Genomic DNA, 22,802 nt, shown 5'->3' on the forward strand with positions numbered 1-22,802 from the left:
TATATATAAATAGACAATTTTTAATAGACAATTCAACATTCTGACGATTCCACAAAGTAGAAGCGAGTAGAATTTTGTAAAATTCACATACCGTTACCGTTTGTAAATCGTGCAACGGGTTCGGATATTTTTACTACGAACTGAAGATATTCCTAGTATCGTTGATCATCTTATATTAAAACGAAATTTATCGAATACGAAGATTTTAGTTTACCTCGTTTAACCAGTTTGTGAACTTTTCAGTATGCATTCGAGAAGGATTATGGATCGTTAGCTCGTCCCACTACCAACTATGATAGAGATATGGAGGGGCATACAAAAACGACGGACAAAGGAAGACCCGAAGCAGTCATCGAATGGAGACAAGCGTAGAATTCGAAGGCTACGAAGTAGAATAAGATTGTGCGCAAAGTACGACGATGCGATTATCAGCGCGAACATCGATAATATTTTTCTCAGTTCTTTTGTGTTGTTCGATATCCTGTAATGCACAGTACGAAGGTAAAAAGATGCTTTTTCTCAGACAGCAAAACGAAAGATTATTAAGATTAGATCGATAAAAATAAAAGGATATAACAATAAAAGCTTATTACACAGCGATTCACGAAAATATTCAAATATTTACCATAGAAAACTTATGAACGTATTATGCGAGTTATGCGAAACTTTTTGAGATTTCATTGTGATCAGATTTGAGACCAATCTGAAAAATATAAGAAAAGTATATAAAAAAGATATCCTCGTAAGTAAGTCTTTATTCAAACATTTTAAACATAATTGTGATAAAGATGATTTCGTTAAATAATGTGCAAATTATGCAGTAACCTGTATAAAGTTTAATATAAAACATGCAATAATTATTCTATAATTTCTATATGCATTCTCAGGTTCATTTCAATTTTTACCAATATAATCATAATAATTATATCACATTACAGTTCTAATGAAGTGATAAATATTCGTGACATGTCTCTATATATATTTTCGTGAACCGCTGTATTTATTGTTATCGTTTTGTTGTGACTGGAAGCTTAAACATCATTAACACAATGCTAGAACAGTCGTATAATTCAGAAGATTTTAACGACGATAAAGAGCCTCGAATATTAATTAAAAGCGGAAGAAGGTTCTGTCAGGTCACGAGTATAAATATACTTGTACATTTATTTGAGAAACTGTTTTAGCTGCGTATAATTACGAATAAAAATTATGAGAAAGTAAGAAGAATATGGAATAACATTTTTACGTAGCTTAGTTCTTGAGAAAATCAAGTTTGATTATTTTTAATTAACTTAGTAACATATGGAAAACTTTATTCTATATTTTCCTCTTATTTTTTCATAAGGAAGCATCTCATGCTCTCTTGTACATTGTTGTTCGACCGAGCCCTGTAGGTAAATACAGATAATGTTGTATATGTAGTTAAAGTCATTAAATTTTCTCGGACACAAACAGGATGTTTTCGTCTTTTTTATCTAACATTCATAATTATTTTCAGGCGATTCATGCACTATCGATGGTACTCCAGGTATTTGTATAGTCCTCTCTCCAGCGAATTGTCCATCGGTTTATCAAGATTTATTGAAAGGGAAACCTCCATCTAGTTTATGTGGATACAAAAATTTTCATCCGGTCGTGTGTTGTCCAAAAAACACGCCTACGACTACTTCTCCAAATACAATCACAAGCACAATTAAAAACACAACCCCGACTACAACAGATCGAGGATCAGTCGTTACTAAAGGAGCCAAGGCCAAAGCAAGTAGGTGTTCTTCCCTAAAATTTGTTCAATTTTATTAAAGAATTAAATTTCTCATTTTCAAGAAACTTAATTTCTTCGACTCTTTTAAAACTCGTGTGTTTTAGTGTGTGAAAAATACGCCAAATCCGTGTATCAGCTCGTACCTTCGCCAACTTTAACAATTGACAACCCACTAATCAATATATCTGTATGCGCGATTAAAACTCGTAAGCTGATCGTCGGTGGTACAAAGGCTGAACCAAAGGAATTCCCGCATATGGCTGCGATTGGATTTGATACCGACGATGGTATCGATTGGCAATGCGGAGGCACGCTAATTTCGGAAAGATTCGTTCTAACCGCTGCACATTGTACCTACAGTATGTACGGGTAGGAATTTCAAATTGTATTCAAGTCATCCAAGCTTCGACACCTTAAAATTCAATCTTGAACTTTCGCATGGAATAATCAAACTTGTTGTATCTCATGAGATATCGTTAGTCTTTAATATAGTAACGGAAGAATGACGGTATATCATGTACTTTAGACCCAACAAGAAAAAGTATTAAAAACGAGAATAATGCGAATATCATTACGATAGAGTTATTTACGGTAGAATAAGTCAGCGAGAAGATAATATATAAGGACTAATAAAATAAACAACAAAATAACTCCCAGGAATAAAATAATATGTGCATGCCATTTAATTATTAAGATGTAATTCTTTATAGAGGTAGAGCACGCTGGGTACGATTAGGTGACTTAAACCTCGAGAGAACGGATGATGACGCGAGACCGCAAAATTACCTTATTATTGAACGGATAAAACATCCTAAGTACCAGAGTCGATTCGCATATCATGATATCGCGCTACTAAAATTAGAAAAAGACGTGGAATTTAACGCGTGGATAAGACCCAGTTGCTTACCATACTCTTTGCCGGATATTGGTACCGATGGTAAAGCAACTGCATCCGGATGGGGAAGAGTTGATTTTCGTAAGTACGATAGATCAAGGAATCTTTATTTACTTCAACTTTTTAATAGCGTAATTTAAGAAAGCCTCCATTCTGAATTCTTAGCCGTTTTATTACACCGTTAAAGGTTTAATAAAATAACGTTAGATCTTTAATTTCAATCTTTAATTTTTTCCTAGTTGAGGACCCATCAAAAGATTTATTGAAAGTTACCATTAATTTGATAGCTCAACCGGTATGCAACAGATCATTCGTGTACGAAAGTAAATTCATACGTGGTATTATGGATGAGTGGCAAATTTGTGCCGGTGAAGTCGGAAAAGACACCTGTCAGGTAAAGATATATTAAAATTATATTTCAGAAATTTATATCTATACCGCGGATATTTATACAAATTCAAATTTTTATTTGTATCGTTAACGAAGTAAAACTTAAATAGAACCTTAAATAGATTCCTTCATCCTTTAAAAATATTTATATTTTCGATATTTCCTATATTCTTGCATATTATGTATTGCATGATATTCTATTCCATATATTTGAGTATATTTAAATTTTTCATAAATGCATAAACATTCGCAATCTATGTATTTACAACGAATCACACGAGTATTCGTATCCTCATAATTATCGAATTCGACGATTTATTTAGACAGGTAACATTTTTATTATTTTTCTTGCGGATTACAAAGGATATGACGTCTTTGGTTTGTTTTTGCCACTATATATTCCTATCTTATATTCGCAATTAGTCATTATCATATTACATATCATATTTCCGCTCCCTATTCATGATTTAACACAAAACAGCCATCTTTTATTACCTACATTATACCATATCCTTAATACTAATTAATGACTATCTACATATATTGCCTAAATCTAAACTTGTTAACTTAGTCTATAATAAACTACTATCCTACTATGCCTTCTAACCCAATTAAATCTTTAAAATTTAATATTAACAGAACAAATTAACCACTAATTAATATTAATCTGTCTCTTCTTCGTCCTCTCGTTCCTCTCCTTTTTCTCTTGTATATTCTAACAGCTCCATTCATTTTTCTCCCTCTTCTTCTTCTCCTAGAATCCTTCTAACGTGAGCTACGATATAGGTAACATCGGCAGCATCAGTTGATCGGTAACATTGGCAACGTCAGTTGGTCGATAACATTGGCAACAACAGTTGGTCGATAACTTTGGCAACATCAGTTGGTCGATAACTTTGGCAACGTCAGTTAGTCGATAACATTGACTACATCAGTTGGTTGATAACATTCTCTTTCTTCCGCTTTCTTTCAACCCGCACAACCCACAATTTTTATCCTCCTTGCTCATTCAATATTTGCCTTCTTTCATTTCATTACCAAATCTAAACTTGTACCAACCTGTAACCTGTAACCACCCTTGAAACCTCCTCTCCTTTCATCCATCTATACTATTTATTATATCTTAATTTCTCTATCCTTTGCCATCTCTTTCTTTTTTAGACTTCTCTATTCGCCCTTTCTAATTCCTCGTAATATCCTGTCTTCTCTTCGTCATCTACTGTGGTACTCTACATCTCTTGTTAACATACAATAAATCCTCTCATTTCCTTTTTCCATCCTCCCCTTATTTTGGTCCCAACAACTTTTCCTCTATTTTCTTTCTAACATTCTTTTGGAAGCTCCACACCTTCTTCCTATCTTTGCTTAATTTGCTCTCCACGCTGCCTTCCCTGCTCGTGTCCTCATCAGATCCGCCTGGAGCTCTTTAATCACATATCTTGGCGTCCGTCAGTCCACCCCCAACGTTCATCACAAAAATCTTTTATGCATTCTTTCAATCTCTCTTTTCTCTTAATTCGATGATTTATTTAAATTTCCATTTGTGTAATAATAAATTACTATTTTTCGATAAACGATATATCAATTAAAAAGGCCTAATAATTACACTATATATATACTTTACATTCTTCATAAAAATATTTATTCTATGTATAGGGTGACAGTGGGGGCCCTCTCGTCATCTTCAACAATGATTACGATTGCATGTACAGCGTAATCGGTATAACAAGCATTGGAAAACCTTGTGGTCTCTCTGATCCCGGTATATATACTCGCGTTTATCATTATATTTCGTGGATAGAGAGCAAAGTTTGGCCAGACTCGTGACACAGAAATACAATGAATATAATAATACTTTTATGTTAAATTGTCTCTATATTTTATCCTTTTATTTCATGATTTATGCTTTACACCCCAATTTTGGGCCAAAGGTTCCCTCCTGTTCCCGAGAAAAAATCGATTTAAAACATTTTTCGAAAAAGTCACGTATGAGAGGAGCCAATTGACAGATTTCCCTTACACATCATGTTCTTCTTATACAAACCTTCGATTTTGGGCCCAAAATTTCTGCCGGTTCCCAACAAATAAGTTTCCAAAATATTCTCGGAAAAAAATCATGTCAGGAGAACGTTTGACGAATACTTAAGTATTACAAGGAAACTTGTAAGGAGAAAAGACCCGAAATCGCTCCAACAAGCTTCTCCTGGTACTACACTTTTCTGAACAAATTTTATGATTGAATTCCTGGGCAACCAGAAGGAATTTTCAGCCCAAAATTGGGAATTTGTATTATAGCCCAAAAATATACCAAATAACATGAATATTAGAAAATTTTCAAACATGGATTTATATTTCTTTTTCCATATGGTCTTCGTATCATTTTATCTTAGGAATTTAGAATGCAATATGAAAGGCGACATTATTCGTGGATCATCTTGATAATTATATACATAAGTAATATAAATGATAAATAATATTTATTTTATGTGCAACACAATAGTGGCGAGTCACTAATTATTCGTAACGACATGATCAACATGTACACTTTAATCAGAATGACAAATTTAAAGAAGCTTTGGATTGGCATTACTTCCATACATTAGCGTTTGTAATTATGTATCACAGATAAAGGATATAGGGTAACCAAACTTTTAATAAATACATTTTATACATTTTTAATTCTATATTTTAGTTTTACGAATTTAATAAATTTTGTTATACATATATATGAAGGCCGCAGGCGGTAAGATGTATTTCTTATTTTTTACACAGAATAGTTTTAAAATTTAGTACGTCGCCAATCAATCTCGTATTGCTAAAACTGTCTGTATATTTATGTTTTATATATATATATTTATTGATTATATATTAAAATTAAAAAATCAATAAAAGTATATTTATTGTGTTTTTCTCTTGTGATCTTTGTATTGGAAGCGAAAATTTTAAAGAATATTCGGCATCGATCTTTAGACGCGCAAGCGCCAACCGGCAGATTTACCTAGTTTTTGTGACACCGTGTACGCGTGCGGTCGAAACCGAGGTGATCATCTATTTTCGTTTTCATCCAGAATTCCGAAGCTGCCGAGGTAAGGATCGTTGTTTTACAAATTCGCGACATAATGCAGCTGTTGCATAACATAAATGAAAGAACCAACACTTAACGTGAACGTATGTACTATCAAGGTTAAAAACTAATTGCACTGTGTTACTCCCAGTCTGAATGTAAATGACACCAGTACCACCTGTACCAGAGAAAAATATTCGTCAATTAAGAATTCGTGATTTACATTTGTCGACACATATACAAACACAAAACACATAAAAATGTTTAAGATATGTAAATTTCGTTCTGTATCGTTAGATGGATGATATTCAATTAGGTATGTCGTATTAATATGTTTCTGATTCATATATATAGTTACATATATTCAGTTGAAGTATTAAACATATCGCACATGTATTTCAGAAGTAACGCAACTCAACAAATTTTTTAGGAAAGCGAGTAACTGTTTGTAGGCTTATAGAAAAATAATTAGCCCTTGTAATTCATCTTTAACGCGTGTTCTTCTAACATAGGGCTGGATTATTTGGAATTACGACGCTTAGGAAATACATATGCGATATATTAAAAAGTAATTGTATAAGCGAAAGAGATATTATGTACGTAGCACAGATTCAATGTCTGCCATTCTCGACGCATGTGGAAATGATACTGGATCCCCCTCGATATCAAAGGCTGAGGATAATCTATCCAACAGCGACGGACCACTGATTAAAGGCTGCATTCGTCAAAATAGTTGCAGTAGCGTTCATATAAGGTATAAATGAACATTTCATATTGATAATCGAATTCGTAACACTTACAACAACAATGATAATACTTTTAGTTCCGAAAACATTAATCGAACAACAATCGTGTCATCCTATACCATGTCGGCATCCAACGAGAAGTTGATAAAACGACGGTATTGTTTGTGGACCTTAACTTTTATCCTAGCGATAATTGGACTTTGTAACCTTTTTCTCAACATCACTGTAATCGCTGTCCTACGAATTAGTCAAGGAATGGAAGCAATGGAAGTGATACCTGACGAGAATCTTGTAAAGTTTTATGGGAAAACCGACTTGGACAGGGTCAGATATTCTAGTATACCAGAAATATTCTTGTAAAATTGTAATTAACGATATGTATTGCATTCGTAGGTATGCTTACAATCAGGTGTTTGTCAGAGTTACGGAGACGAGCCGATGGAAATATCCGGTAACGAAGCTGGTGTGCAAATACGCGTGAATGTGAATAACCATCGAACAGACGATGAAACGCTTGCTAAAGTAACGATTTTGTCGAACGGTACCACTATGTCAAAAGTAGAATCTTTCGAAGTGAAAGACCCCAGAACCGGCACTATTTATTTCACTACCGATTTCCCCAATTTCGGATTACCTGCAGGAGTGAAGAAAATCGATGTAAAAATCGCAGAAACGCACAGAATCACGTCACCAGTTAACGAAAGTCTTACCGTAAATTCGGATGATCAAATTTCTATGCAAGGCGCAGAAGGCGCTAGCATGGAAAGCAAAGATATCGTCTGGAGCGCGGATACAGATATTTTTTTGAGAAGCGTCAACGGAAGCATCATCCTTGATGCCAAAGATGGTGTCTCTATCGATGTAGAAAACATACCAGTTGCACCACTGTTTCTACAAAATCCATCTGGTCATGAACAATATAAAGTTTGCATTTGCATGCCACAAGGGAAACTCTTCAAAGTAGCAGTTCGTGCTGGTGTGAGCAGTCGATCAGTAAATTGTGCTCGTATCAATCGAACTCCGGAAAACGATCCTTGCTTGCGATAGGTTCGGAGCACCTAGCTTTTATTGCGATCTTTTTAACATATCTAACACTGCCAAGTGTACGAAATTGAAAAGGCAATAGCTAATTTGCTATTTAAATTATCAAATATTAGTGAAATATTTGAAATAAATTAAGAAAAATATGTTTCCATATGAATCAATTTAGAAAGCATTGTAGGGACTTAGATCATGCATTATACTAATAATAGATAAATATAATTCGGATTTTATTTGAAATGTCATATACAAGTCCATACATTTTCATCACGTAAAATTATCGGCACTAGTCGTTAATAAAAAATCATACATTCTTGAAATTCGTATGCAATACTGAATACATTAACTTTTGTATCAAATGATCAAGATCATGAATACATCATTATAGAAAATAGTACACAATTTTTGCCCTATAGTAGCAAGGACATTAAATGAAAACACAACTACAATGAATAAAAAACTAAGCACTCTCTGTTATCATCTCTTCATTACATTCTTCCATATCTTCTTGCTGCTCTTGTTCTGTAGGAGGTTCATATGCTTTGTCTAAAGGACTAGCAACTACACCACCTGCCCATACACTCATCTCTACAGCAAGTTTATTAGTGCCCTCAAGTAATGGCCTGTAGCCTCCGTGAGCTAATACACGTAATAATGTCTGGGCTGTAAGACATACCAAATCTTGTTGTTCTAATGTCATAGCTGTATGTACACGTATATTGCCACCCTCGCATGGATCGGAAATACCTTAATGAAACCATGATAAAATGTTATATATAGAGTTTATAGAATATTATTTCATTAATATATAGTGAAAATACTTGTAAATATGATGTAAGTCAGAAGGCAAAAGACAAGAATTATGATAAGTAATAATACAATGAATGTTACCAGCAGAGCCTGGAAGAAAGAGTCCAGAAGCAAGTAATTGAAGTACTCTTTTATATGCCTGATTTATTGGTAATGCTTGTCTACTAGGATTATTCATTATAGCATTGTGTGCCAATAAATCTAACATCCAAGGAGATAATGGCTCTAGACCTTCAAATCTACTTCTCAAATCTCTAAGTAATCTTATTAGAACTTTTATACTGGAGTGGTGAGCATTCTCCTCAAACCACCGAGAATGTCTGATTGCAGCAAGATGGCCTTGACATATCTTTACATCTAAATGCTGGTCTGACTCTAATTTTCTCAAGTTCTGATGTAGAGTAGTAATCAATACACGCACTGTGGCTTCATTATTAGCAATATCAAAGCCACGCTCTGTGTGAGTCAGTCTGAAAATTTCTTTGGGATTAACACTCTTCAAGTCATTATTAACTTTTGTACCAAGTGCTTCAACTGCTGTCTTAGTAGGTAATGTTTTAAGAATCACAACAATATCAGCTACATTATGACCCTTGATCATTGTTCCCTTTTTAAAGCTACCTACTTGTCTCACTTCTTCCAATTGCTATAAAACATTACTTTCATTGAATAAATAAAAATTACAAAATATGTAGTTAGATTATACAAAGAATTCATATTTACACAAGCTTCAAAACTGCCTGGAGCAACTATTAAATTATCCAGTACAGTCTGTAGTTTAGTCACTAGATTTAAAATGGAAGTTTGTTCCTTTGGTGTAGGGCACATATCTGTATTCTTTTTTAACAGTGCCATTTGAAAATCTGACTCATCTGGTGCGGGTTTAACACGAGGAAATGCAGCTTCGCACAAAGTATAATCAAATGGATGGCGTGGAAGGAATTGTTTCCTAGGAAACCCCATTCCACGTCCCATACCACCTCTACCTCCTCTAATCATTCCACCTCGACCACCTCGTACCATATTATGTCTAAACATAGGAATAAAACCATTCAAAAGTATTCCAGAAACATTTATTACAATATATTAACATTTTGAAAAATGTCGATTTATCGATAAGAAGTTGTTTAAGTCATTTATGGATCTACAAGTCGAATGGATAAATTAGTGTGACATAAATTAGTAACATAAATGAATTAATATAATAATTAAAATAAAAGAAATAACCTAACCACATTTTCGTAATATAAACTAAATTCTAACTCAGCAATAATTATCTAAAGTTTGGGTTTTTATGATAGAATGTGTTACACTTACCAAAAAATAGAAATATAAGTTTAAAATAACGTTATTTTATACTTTTATCAGTAAAATTTCAATTTTTCAATTACACTAACATACGACACTTAGAGTAGCCGCAAACCAAGCAACATTGAATATATTGAAATCTTCATTATAAACTTAGTATACCAAGATACTCTACTCTAATGTTATACGAGCAATATCTTTGGCGCCATCTAACTAAAATGTTTCTGTACATTTCTTTGAATAATAGCAGATAATAACAAATAAATAAATAGAAAGTTATAAAATATTACTTTGTAAGAAATATATAAAAACAATATTTAAAAATGCTAGATGGAAATTACACATAAAATGTATAGTTAAGTTGGTTTCAAGACAATGGTGATAATTGCTTAATATATCTCATTTTTTACACAATTTATATTTCTTCTCGTATCTCCTATCTTTTTTGTGTAACATTATTGAATAATTATTAAATGTAATTTTAGTACTTGTGAAATATCATTTATTTGCATTAATTAATAGGCAACCGAAACTTTTTATAGTGTATGCAATGTGTGAAATAAATTTAAAAAATTCCATACACAAATTTATACCAAGAAACGATTATAACAAAATTTTAATTATATATACTATATGTAATTTGTAACTGTAGACATGTTCATTCCAAATCAAATATCACACATCAGATCAACACCAAACATCCATCATACATCCCACAAATTTACAAGTATAATAGTAACACGACTTAAATGTAACTGAGAAAATAAGTAATATACTCTTTAATTATTATTGTCCTTTGCTTCATTTGGCCAGAATGTCCAAAATTTCCCTGAGGTCAAAAACAACCAGCTCACGACTAAGATTAAATCGTAGAAGGTATACATGAAACATTCTTCATAAATATTACAATAATACAATATCAACTTTTTATTATACAGAAAGCAACATGCAAAGAAACTCATTTTGAAACCTTACGACTTTTGTTGTTCAGTTGATAATGTTGATCCATTAACACAATATGACAGGCTAAGATCACTTTATAGATCACCATTGATGTCTCTACAAACAATAACTGAAAGCCCAACTTTGAAACTGCGAACAGAATTTACTAACTATATGGAACGTAAATTGAGAAGGAAAAGCCTTAAAAACAAGCAATTTGATATAGGAGATCATAGACACAAAAATAAGAAAAATTTGCAAATTTCAGAAAGACTAAGGAAGTTATATAAAGCAAAGAAATTACATAAACAACATAAATTAGAAGATACTGATGATGATTTTGAATTTGAAGATTTACATGATAAAAAAGTTACGTCTCTTCTTCAAAGACCATTGCAATGGTATTTAGAAGATGAAATTATTGGAGCAAAAGATATTTTATGGGAACAAAAACAAAGAGCATACAATGAAAAAATGAATAAAAATGTTGAAATTGGAAAGCAAAAAAGTAAATATTTTAATTTTAATTTATTTAATAATCTTATAATTTCATTAGTGTAATAAAATCTTAAGATATTATGATTTCCCTTTCTAGCAGAAAATATGTTAAAACAACAAACAGACAAGTATCCACGATGGTATCAAGATTTTTCTATTAACCAAGTATGATATTCATCTTTCATTGATCAACTATAGTATTAAACCACGATTAAAATATAAAATACTTCCAAATCTATAGATTAAAAATTTAAGGATGTTACAATGTATAATGCAGAAAGATTGTGAAGAAATGGTAACAGGACGTACTCAAAGAACTCTTATATCAATTGGAATTATATCTACATTTTTTACACTTACGTCAGATGTTATTAAAAAATTGCAAGAATCTTGTAACTGCAATGTAATCGAATTTTTAAGAGAAATTTATAAGATATTAACTGGAAATTATTTTGAAGAGGAAGGATACAGTATGCTGTATTTTCATACTCTAAATCTTTTTATTACATCTTTACTTTAAATTTTATTTTTAAATTTTAGAAAACTTTTATGATTGTAATGAAAGAATAATTTTATCAGCGATTGCATTCCTGACTTTACCAGAAGCTATTATAGAGCTTCACAAACGTTTACCCCCTGTAACAATGTCAGAATTACCACCAAAACGTAACTTTTTCTATATTATATAAATTTATGTATTATTATATTTTAACATGTTACTATGTAATGTTATTAATTTATTATTCTATTACATATCATTTATATAGCTATTCCACCAACATTACCAATAAGGCAGAAGATGAAATCGCCTTATAAAGAAAAACTTTTTATACGAACAGATTGGGCAACTTTTTACAATCGCTTACAAGATTGGCAAGAGCAACATCGATTAATACCAATTCCGAATATAATATTACCTCCTAAAAATTGCCTTTTAAATAATTATTCCATTGCAAAAGTTAATGCTTATTACGAAGGAAACAAACACGGTAAAGTACAAAACGTTTCGGAAAATTATCAGTTAATTCAGATTAAAAATAATCCTTCTGTTCAAACAAAGCAACCACATAATATTTCTACCAAAACAAATCAGGAAAGAGATACCTCCATTAGTACAAAACAGAAAAAATATACTTTTATTGATACGAAACAAAAGGATGATGTACCAGACAGAATTAGGAGGAATAATCCATCTGATAATTCTCCATACTCTTTTGAATTGAATCAAGATCAACATAATTCTGTAGCGAACGAACTTACAGAAAATAACGAAAATGAAAAATTTAAGAGCATAATAGGTAACGCAATCAGTACAAAACGGAGAATACCGCATAACTCACAAATATCTACTGGCCTTAATGTTCCATCCTTATATGGTGAAAATAGATTATTTGATTTTACAATCAATGGAATTAGCGAAAAACCAGGGCCTATAGAATATAAAATATGTGGAGTTTTACAACCACCTCAATCAAATAAAAAATCTTGGCTTGGCGAGAAACATGCACATTACATAATATCTGGTGCTTCAGATGAACCACCAACTTGCCCTGTAACGTATGAAATGACTGGTGTTGCAAATGTAACACCCACTAACAGCAACGAGAGATTCTTTGCAGTATTGAAACTTGGAGATGGAGCTAAAAAGATTTATCCAAGTGGAAGGCAGAATTTATCTCGTCATTGGCAAGAATGGCTGCAAAATGTGGATGAAGAATTTCGGAAAATAGAAAGAGAGGCAAACAAAATGATAAAAAATATAGAAGCTATAACAAAATTAGTATTCCCAGGACCAACATGTGACAGTTGTTGTTCCTGTAGACAAACTAGAAAATCATACTTAAAAGCAAAAGAAACGAAAGCGCCTTATTTTGTAATAGATACTATAACCGAAGACGACAATAAAAAAAAATATATTGTAGGATCAATGGCAATGCATTCTCCTGCACTAACACCTCCAGAATCAACCGTGAATTTATTAGAAGTTATAGCTTCGGAAGATGTCCTTACTGACAACCTTATAATAAGTGGTGTCACAAATGAAACAGGTGAAACACAGTATTTTATTACTGGTTCTCAGAAAGAAGTAATACGCATGCCAGCACGAGTTATAGAACGTCCACCACCTAGACCGCTTAGGAATGTTCCACCTTGTATATGTGCAATTCAACAAATATTTACTAAAGGCTTGTTTCCAAATGTAAGCCATGATAATATACCATGGACAAAAGAGGAAGGTTTGTGTTTTGGAAAAAAGTTTAGACCCCAAGAATCTCCTGCATATTCCTGTAAAAAGTATCCAGGTAATAAGTCATGTAGAAGAAGTCCATTTACACATGACATAAATAGATTAAAAAGAAGAGTTGAAATGGCAAAACAAAAGCAAGGAGATGAAGCTACAGGGAAGAAGAAAATGTATAGTATCGCAGATTTTCAACCATGTGGGGATGAACATGGTATGAATATTTGCGGTGGACCTTGGAATGCTTTGCATACTCTAACATCAGAAGAACTAAAAGAACAGGAAAGATTACGGAAAGAAATATTAAGAGTAGGTTTTATTTTTGTAAACTTATTATGAAAATTACAATAATATAATATAAAATTCATTATTCAGGGTCCTTCATGTGGAAAAAGACCTGGACAAGCTGTCTGTGAAGGTCCTTTTGGAGAACGAATACCATTAAAACCACAGCAAATATTTATAGAAGAAGAAATTCCAGGAGAAGATATTGAAGAAGAAGAAGAAGAAGAAGTAGAAGGAGAGGAATTAATAAAGCCTCCTCCAGTTGAGGTAAAAGGAAAAGAAAAGGAACGCGACAAGAAGTGTCACATGAGTCCAGAAGCTATAGAAGCTAGAAGACAAAGGGTAGTAGAGAAAAAGGTTAAAAAATTTGTTCCTGATCCGAGCTATCCTGGTTACGATGATCCGTGGAATATATTTCGTACAGCACCATCGGAAAAAGAATCTGAAACTGATTTTAAAAAGTTATTAAAACTTAGTTCTCCAAAACCACCAGGTACGGCTGTACAATCTAAAACATTGATGGACGAAATTGGAAAATCTGCACTACATGAAAATATTTCTAAATCAGAGATAAGAAAAGATCACCCAATTGTAAAAGAGTCAAAAAAAATATCTCCTACACATTCTGCACGAAATACGTCAGAACAAATTTCGAAAAAACGAAATCGAGAAAAATTAAAAAGCGAAGAAAAAATAAGTGAAAAAGGATTTAAAAAATCTGATAAGAAAGGATTTAAAAAAAGCCAGGAAAGAATGATTGAGACAAAATCAAAAAAACTGGATAAAAATGTGATTAGAAAAAGCGAGGAAAGTAAAAAGAAATACAATCAAGTAACGAAACGTGATACAACAAAGGATAAGGTACAAGATCAAAGTACTCCAAAATTAGTAAAAGATAAACACGATCAAAAGTTGAATATGAAATCTATAGGAAATCCTTCACTTCCTAAATATTTGGAAAAACTAAGCGATGGATCAAATCCGAAAAAATCTAATATTGGTAAAGAAACATCTGCCATTAAGTCTCAACAAAACATGCGTAATGTAAGTGAGGTTGATAAACGACATAAGAAAAGAATGAGTTCAAAGAAATCAAATCACAGATCTATTACATCATCAAACATAAAAAAGAAAACGATAAGTAAACAGTTGAGTACGAGAAAATCGGTAAGACGAGATAAAAAGAAAGATGTGATTAATCAAGATGTAGATCCTGAAACAATTTATAGGAACAAGATAAATGAATTGAAAAATATGATGAAATCTTCTGAACTGTATCCATATAATATAAAACCAGCAGAGATCCCAGATGATTCTCCAGCAAAATGTCAACTAGAATACGAAGATTCAGAAACTACGATTGACACTATACAAGTTGAAGAAGATGCAGATATACAATTACCAACCAAAGGTCCTTGTGGTTGGAGGACAAAGTCAGAACAGCAATTACCAACAAAGAAAACTTTGATATATCTGACTGATCCAGATTATCCTCCAGAAACAGTACCAGTAAGGTCAGGTGGAAAACCATGTGTTTGTCGGGACAATAGGGCAAAAAAGAAAATATTATTATATAATATCGGAGGACTCATAGGTGGAAAGAAAAATGGCGAAGAAAAGAAGTTATTAAGAAAGAAGAAAAACGAAGACAAAAAGATGCAAGTTATTGATGGGGTCATTTATTATACTCCACCACCAAGTCCTCGTAGAAGCAATGAATATGTACCCGAATATGATCTTTATGAATCTCCATATGATATGTGTCTTACGCAACGTAAAGACCGAAGTCTTAAATTTCTCGATCGATATGGTAGACCGAAAATATCTGAAGTTTCAAAAAATAGAGAATCTTGCGGTTGTAACGAATACGTAGAAACGTATGGTATTCAAACTATAAATGAAAATGAAGGAAAAGCTCAATTGTTGAAAGAACTTGAATCTAAAGACAAGTTAATAACCGCGAAACCACCGAAAGACCGCTGGAATCTGGCGCTTAAAGATGTAGGCTTGATAGATTATTTCACACGATGCAGAGACAGTTTGCCTTGTTGGCTGAGATGTGCCAAATTTAATAAAGTTGGCTGTCCTATATCATATAGAGAACTTAAAACAAAACGACCAGTATGTGAATGTAAGTATGAAAGAAAAATACTCGAACATAAGGAGGAAAAAGTGAAATGGAAGCAGCGTCAAAAACGATTAAAGTCTTTGAAAAAGCAACCATATGTGAACATAGCTGACATTTCGAAACTATTGATACCAAATACAAAATTAATGATATCAGACGTAAAAAGAATTCCAAGAGAAGATGAATACATAGACGATATTAAATATTGTATAACTGGAGTTGCCGAAAACTATGACCATTTACCACCTAAACAAATAGTAGGTGGTATCCATATGGTTACACCTATTCAGACACCTGAACCAAGCGAACATGAGATATCATGTGTTTGTTTGCATCGACATTGGTCGCCTATGAAGATTACTCCTGGTCCATTACCAAAACCTGAAGAAATTTTACTTGCTGAAAAGAAATACAGACAAGAAGCTGTGAAAGAAGCGTTCCGCCAAATTTATGCTCCTCAATCAGCATATCACATACATGATGATCATAGTTGCAAAGAAAAATGTGGTGGATATCTTGAAATGGAAAATGACAAAAATACAGGAAAAGACAAACAAGTTGTGCAGGATAACAGTCGTTATATAGCATCTTATTTACAAAAACCTACTAGTATCAAAGGCAAATTAACAAATTCCGCTCGACATATTAAATCAAATAGTGATGATCTTCAAATTAAAACAGAGATTAAAAATTTACCAATGCAGAAATTCTCTGAAACTAAAGCAAGAAGTTTGCATAAAGAAAATAAAGATACAAATGTGGCAGGGCAAAAGACTTTTGAAAATAAAGTAAAGAGTTCACGTAAAGAAGATAGAGACTTCAAGATTGAAAGAAGAGATCAGAAATATGTAAATGTTCCTCAGAAACAAACTAGAGGCGATATTCAAAATGATCCTATTGAATTAAATGTAGAGAATATAGATATTTGGGATAAAGAAACTGAAGAAGATTCTGATGATTCTAAATGTTATTTAATGGCTATAGTGAAGGTAAAATATATAATTTTATTTTTTATACTTTGTATTTATTTGGATGATATATTATAATTTTTCAAATTTTTAAATGCGGTCAGATCGAATTAAAAAAAATGGCGGCAGAAGGATTTCTGTTTGCAAAACTACCCAAGTGTTTTTTAATGCCACAGTTGCAATATTGGTTGATGTATAGAAAAGGGCTCAGTTTTAGTGATGCGGCTAAAAGTAAGTAAAGTATTTTCACGTAATGTGTCATATGCATATTATATTATAATATTCATATAATATTATAGGATTATTTATTCAGAAATATTAGAAATTAGGATTTCCAATGATTTCTATTCTGTATGATAAATTTATTAATAGATGGATCTATTTATAGTGAATTAAACAGGAGACGATGATTATTTAACGTGAACTAAATACAATAATGTGATATAACTAGGCAACTAAATTGATAATTCACAACTCACAACTAATAGTTTATAACTCATAACAACTCGGCAACTCTGTCTCAACTGAACTCTCCCAACTCAACTTTCTCAACTCAACTCTCGACTCGCAACTAACTAACTCCTCACAACTCGAGTCTCAATTAACGAATCCTCACAACTCGACTCTTAATTAATGACTGCCGATTAATTTGTCTTTCTCCCTTAAGCATCCCTTTGTCGTCTTCTCATACCTTCACCACATATTCGTACATAACGCGATCATGGTCACTACACATTCTTTCGCGTAACTATTCGATTGAAGGACCGACGACACCGACGATGGACCGCTTGGTCCATCGAAGTTTCCTGACCCTTTCGGCCTGTCGGCACTTAGGCTTTCTCGCAACATTGTCTATAGTTCACCCGATGTTTCTTAGGCAATCTGTCCACGATACTACGATAATATATAAATCTTTATAGGAGAATATTACTAGTAGTAATAGTAATACATTATTGATTTAAGTGGTGTATTACTGCATTCTGATAATTGTACTATTAAACCTTTGCACTCGAGGACTTTTCGGTCGGGCGTAGCTGCTACTCCGGATGATTTAGCGTATACGTGACGCGTGTCTTACAGCTAGCGTAAAATGATTAATTTTATATACAAATTAACTTACAAAAACATTATATTCTAATAATTTATCTATATTTACATTTTTGAAAATATGATTTGGTATTATTAATTTCTGTATTTTTTTTGTATGATAATTTATAAAGCACTCAGCAAGATGCATTCTTGAATATAATTCATCTCAATCAAGATCAAGTTCTGAATCATGTTCATCTTTATTTGAGCTAATTTTACTTCCGAAAACCATTTTTTTAGGGTTTCTAAACTATAATACTTTTGTCATGATCATCGAATCCGAACTAACGTTGCAGACGTTGTCAGAACCATAGTTTCGGAGAGATATGGGATTAAATATTTTATCTTCATTTTAAATTCTAACACTTTACATTTCTTAACAAAGAACATAAAGAGCTAAAGAACCAATTTACAAACCAATATTGCACTCTCATCAATTTGAGATTTTGAAGTCTAGTATAAACAGGAACTGTCGTCTCTCGCTCGCCACTGGACTTGCAGCACGGAACGCCGTGGTGACCGAGAGTCGCCTCTCGTGTGCAAAGGGTTAAGAGCTTAGTAGTGGTCAGTAATAACCTGGGAATAAACTACTTGCTGGTCTTATTAGTAAATGACTGAATAGTACTGGAACTATATATAACTATATATTGAGATCAAATCATTACTGGAGAAGAACTCACAACCAGCAGTTTTGAGTACTTCTTTAGTATTATACCTTTCAATAATTTGCACTAGTTTTTTTCTGTAAGAGATATTTCTTGTAAATGTCTGGAACCATAGCTTCAAAGCAAAGAATAAAAATTTCCTGTTATAATGTTTTTAGACAAATCAATACGCAACAGTATTAAAATGTGGAACACGCTAGATATGGGAGCCGCTAAATCTAAAATTACTGTACCATCGTTGAAAATGACAAAAATTCAACTTAGAAAATTAACTTATGATGATGCGCAAGAAATAAAAACAAAGGTTCCCTTTAACACAGTATAGATACAAAAAAGTGTTTAATTTCATTATCTATATCAAATATTTTATTCGTTTATAGATCGCACTGAAAAAAGCTATATTCTATAGTCGAGTTCGTAAAGAACGCGTTTTATATTCACGATCGATGTGGAATTCGATGGAGTATGGAAAATTTCCTTCGGTATCGTTCAAGCAAGCGTATTTTACTTATATGGCTAGCAAAGAAGGCGATGGTTACGTTTTTAAACCGTGGCTACCTTCAGAAGTACACGAAATGAATTAAAGAAAATAAAATAAAAACATTCGCAGAAATTCATATTTAAATAATCGATCTGAATGGTCGAGTAATTTTTGGACAATCGAGAAGAAGAGCTCGAACGAAATAATCGATACTTACGATGCTTAGATTTTTAAGTCTGTTATAGCATCGTAAGTACTAGAGAATGGATTTCGAAAGTCCAGATGTAGAAAAAGAATTTCCTGGGTTATACGCTTCGGAATCAGCGAAAAAAAGTAACGAAAGCGATTGTACGTATTACCGTTTATCGAATTATCTAATTTCCTTCGCATGACAGTTATTTTAACAGATAGGTTATGCATCTGTCATAAAGCTCGCTAGTCAAACAGCGATATTTTTTCTGAACAAATATGTTTTAATTAAGTGCTTAAAAATACTGTATTTATATTTCGAATAATTAGTTGTCATCTGTACATATGTATATATTTTCCAGTTAGTGACGAAGGTGGACATGAAAAACATTCTAAAAAAGAACTTCTTAGCGGTAAACGAAAAGAAAAGAAAGATCGAAAGGATCGAGGATATGCCACCTTAGAGGGTGAAAGTTCCCCTGATGAAGATCAGGAAACAAAGTAATGTTTTTCTACGAATTTCTTTACAAATTATAGACATTAATTGATTTATGTTAATCTTACTTCCATGTTGTTTTGTTTATTTAACTACAAATGCTCATTAAGCCATTGATTTCATATTTACATAGCGTTCCCTGTAATGAAAGATATTGGGGTATAAATTAGTATCATCAAGTTATTTTAATTTTCACATATTGTTGGCACTGATATCTTAATTAAGCATCATATTAATCTAAAATTAGTTGTATTGATTGGACTGTTTATGTCTCTGCTTAGTTACCATTTTAAATATAATCATCCTGAAATGGAAAACAGACTTGTCACAAATATTTACGATTTGATATTGTTGATTATTTTAGTCTTTATTTCTATAGTAAATATATACTTTATTGTGAAAGTATTAGTCCTATACATACAAAGAAGTGATGGGTAGATTATAAATTCAAAGGAAAAATAAAAAAATTAAATATTAGATTTTATAATGCATAAAGTAAATGTACCTTTTCATATATTATATACAGCTACTTTATTACTTGAATTAGCATATGCTTTAACTCACAGAAGTCCTTCAAAGTCAAAAAAAACCAAAGCTTTCAAATTTCCATCAAAGAAAGAAAAACGTGAAAAATCCAGAGAAAAAGAGGGTAAAGAGAAGGATGGTGAAAAGGAAAAAGACAAAAAGAAAAAGGACAAGGATGAGAAAGATATAGAGAAAGAGAAACGTAAAGAGAAAGAAAAGGATAAAGCAAAGCAAAAATTAAAAGATCGTAAAAAAGGAAAGCACACAGGGGAGGATGGCTTGGATATTGGGGGTAAGACATGTATATGTATTCTTTGAAATTATTTGATAGTAACTTTAATTAACTTTAACTGATGGTAATTTCACTAATCTTTGATCATCAATGTAGAGGAGCAACCAATATTTGGTGTTAGCCTGCATTTAGCAGTGGAAAGAAGTCGTTGTCATGATGGTGTTGAACTACCTTTAATTGTAAGAGACTGCATTGATTTTATAGAAGAACATGGAATGAATGTGGAGGGTTTGTATAAAGTACCAGGAGTGAAATCAAAAGTTCAATATTTAAAAAAATTATACAACCATAGAGAACCAGTAAATTTATCTGAATTTGAACCTACAGTAGCCACAAGCTTATTGATATTGTTCCTTAGGTTTGTATTTCACAATATTAGATGTAAACGAATATCTGAAAATAAAAAAATGTAAAACTAAAATTTTGATAATACAGGGAGCTACCAGAGCCAGTTCTAGAGAGTAGTGAAATGATATCAAGGTTTGAACAAGCAGCGTCTACAAAAGATGTTGCTCAAAGGGAAGCACAACTAATACACTTAACTCAACAGCTTCCTAAGTGTAATAAAGTTCTTCTCGCATGGGTCATATTACACTTAGATCATGTTACAGCACGAGTATGTTGAAAACAAAAAAACAAAAAAGTTAGGGCATAAAATCTATATGTATCTATTTTACATAAAACTGCATTACAGGAAAAAACAACTAAAATGAATGCTCAAACCATCTCAATGACTTTAAGTCCTGTATTACAAATGAGTCATAGGCTATTATTAGCTTTGTTATTTCATTGCAAAGCTCTTTTTCCAAACGTACAATTAATAAAATATGTGCCGCCACTTTCGTCTGGTAGCGTTAATCTTCCAGATTCTGTAGAAAGTATAGCAGCTGAATTATCTAAACAAGAATCGTTACTCTCGCAAATACACATGCAAATGAACGCAGGTTTTGTTACAAAATCGCGCGAGGAACAATTATGGGAAGTACAACGTATGATAACGCAGTTAAAGGTCCGATTTTACTATTCTTTAATTTAAACAAGTGTATATGAAGAAATGATTGCATCACATATAAATTTTTATTTATTCGTTTTAGAGGAAATATAAAGCGGTGCAAAAAATGGAAGGTGCAGCGCAAAAAAGTTTAGATGAAGAGGTAAAATCAAATGACGAAACTGTAGTAGAATTAAATGTACAAAAAACAAAAGCAGAAGAGGAAGACGTAGAACATGTGAAATCAGAAGTTCAAGCAACATCTACTTTAGCATTAAAAAAGAATAATAAGGCACATATTTCAGAAGACAATAAAGAACCAACAAGTACAAATATTACTCAAAATGAACGAAATGTTTATACACATGACAAGGATATTGTTGACTCTGGCGAGGCATCTACACTTGCATCACAGTTTAATGAACAGGAAAATACTTCATCTAGAATAAATGAAAATGGTACAGACGATGATTAAAATTAGTTTAGAATGTGTATAATTTATTATTTTAATTATATTATTCAGTTTCAGCAGTAGAGCCTGAGCCTGAAAATGCTATTGACAAATTAAGAGAGAGTTTAATTTATGAAGAATTATTAAATATGCAAGCATTACTAAAATCGCGAATAAATCAAGAAAGAAATGAAATTAAACGTTTAATGGAAATGTTAACGGAACGTGGTCCAGAAAAGAAAAAACCAAAGGAAAGAATACATTCGCCGAATGAAGCAGAGATGACAGCTATGATTCAATTAGTCAAAGAAAATCAGTTACTCGAGGTAATTATGAGAAATTTGTAATTTACTCTCTCGGTTTTAAATTAGTAATCTATTCATATTTTAGAAAAAGATGACTACTTTAATTCGCAGTATCATAGAAGAAAAGGATGCCTGTATAGAACTTCGTGTTCAATTAGCAGTTCATCAATTAGCAGCTAAAACCTGACCATTAATTATAAAATAATATTTTTAATTCATCAAAGGAAACATTACACAGA

General features: G+C 32.3%; 5 protein-coding genes across 11 annotated transcripts; 4 read left to right on the plus strand and 1 right to left on the minus strand.

The window, feature by feature from the left end:
* The first annotated feature begins 314 nt into the window (after nucleotides 1-314).
* LOC117238669 (serine protease snake-like) lies at nucleotides 315-4,923 on the plus strand. Its single transcript, XM_033503769.1, has 6 exons — nucleotides 315-501; nucleotides 1,499-1,762; nucleotides 1,867-2,131; nucleotides 2,473-2,738; nucleotides 2,897-3,051; nucleotides 4,704-4,923. Exons 1-6 carry the CDS (start codon nucleotides 420-422, stop codon nucleotides 4,872-4,874), a joined length of 1,203 nt encoding a protein of 400 aa, XP_033359660.1. The 5' UTR covers nucleotides 315-419; the 3' UTR covers nucleotides 4,875-4,923.
* A 1,217-nt stretch (nucleotides 4,924-6,140) lies between these two features.
* LOC117238671 lies at nucleotides 6,141-8,373 on the plus strand. The gene is made up of 4 exons (XM_033503774.1): nucleotides 6,141-6,427; nucleotides 6,721-6,865; nucleotides 6,935-7,181; nucleotides 7,251-8,373. The coding sequence occupies exons 1-4, from the start codon at nucleotides 6,409-6,411 to the stop codon at nucleotides 7,902-7,904; spliced, it is 1,065 nt and encodes a 354-aa protein (XP_033359665.1). The 5' UTR covers nucleotides 6,141-6,408; the 3' UTR covers nucleotides 7,905-8,373.
* LOC117238670 (interleukin enhancer-binding factor 2) lies at nucleotides 8,115-11,129 on the minus strand. Of its 3 annotated transcripts, none has more exons than XM_033503773.1 (4): nucleotides 10,992-11,129; nucleotides 9,432-9,738; nucleotides 8,790-9,354; nucleotides 8,115-8,645 (listed from the first exon to the last, which is right to left on the minus strand). In XM_033503773.1, the coding sequence occupies exons 2-4, from the start codon at nucleotides 9,729-9,731 to the stop codon at nucleotides 8,359-8,361; spliced, it is 1,152 nt and encodes a 383-aa protein (XP_033359664.1). In that variant the 5' UTR covers nucleotides 9,732-9,738; nucleotides 10,992-11,129; the 3' UTR covers nucleotides 8,115-8,358. The 3 variants fall into 3 exon arrangements, with proteins under 3 accessions (XP_033359664.1, XP_033359661.1, XP_033359663.1); XM_033503770.1 differs by lacking the exon at nucleotides 10,992-11,129 and adding an exon at nucleotides 10,793-10,902; XM_033503772.1 differs by lacking the exon at nucleotides 10,992-11,129 and adding an exon at nucleotides 10,026-10,172.
* Nucleotides 10,659-19,629, plus strand: LOC117238665. Of its 4 annotated transcripts, none has more exons than XM_033503762.1 (10): nucleotides 10,659-10,892; nucleotides 10,955-11,466; nucleotides 11,554-11,621; nucleotides 11,698-11,926; nucleotides 11,997-12,122; nucleotides 12,224-14,007; nucleotides 14,074-17,100; nucleotides 17,184-17,310; nucleotides 18,992-19,137; nucleotides 19,214-19,443. In XM_033503762.1, exons 1-10 carry the CDS (start codon nucleotides 10,831-10,833, stop codon nucleotides 19,415-19,417), a joined length of 6,285 nt encoding a protein of 2,094 aa, XP_033359653.1. In that variant the 5' UTR covers nucleotides 10,659-10,830; the 3' UTR covers nucleotides 19,418-19,443. The 4 variants fall into 4 exon arrangements, with proteins under 4 accessions (XP_033359653.1, XP_033359654.1, XP_033359656.1 ...); XM_033503763.1 differs by having other exon boundaries at nucleotides 11,557-11,621; XM_033503765.1 differs by lacking the exon at nucleotides 18,992-19,137 and having other exon boundaries at nucleotides 19,214-19,629.
* Nucleotides 19,498-22,796, plus strand: LOC117238666 (ralA-binding protein 1). 2 transcript variants are annotated; one of them, XM_033503766.1, is made up of 9 exons: nucleotides 19,498-19,662; nucleotides 19,866-20,004; nucleotides 20,566-20,816; nucleotides 20,913-21,174; nucleotides 21,252-21,432; nucleotides 21,511-21,825; nucleotides 21,911-22,265; nucleotides 22,331-22,584; nucleotides 22,649-22,796. In XM_033503766.1, the coding sequence occupies exons 1-9, from the start codon at nucleotides 19,578-19,580 to the stop codon at nucleotides 22,748-22,750; spliced, it is 1,944 nt and encodes a 647-aa protein (XP_033359657.1). In that variant the 5' UTR covers nucleotides 19,498-19,577; the 3' UTR covers nucleotides 22,751-22,796. The 2 variants fall into 2 exon arrangements, with proteins under 2 accessions (XP_033359657.1, XP_033359658.1); XM_033503767.1 differs by having other exon boundaries at nucleotides 19,522-19,662; nucleotides 20,547-20,816.
* The last annotated feature ends 6 nt before the right edge of the window (nucleotides 22,797-22,802 follow it).

The sequence above is a fragment of the Bombus vosnesenskii genome, unplaced genomic scaffold, assembly GCF_011952255.1.
Source record: "Bombus vosnesenskii isolate JDL3184/JDL3185 unplaced genomic scaffold, Bvos_JDL3184-5_v1.1 scf7180000013579, whole genome shotgun sequence".
In the NCBI taxonomy this organism is placed as follows: Eukaryota; Metazoa; Arthropoda; class Insecta; order Hymenoptera; family Apidae; genus Bombus; species Bombus vosnesenskii.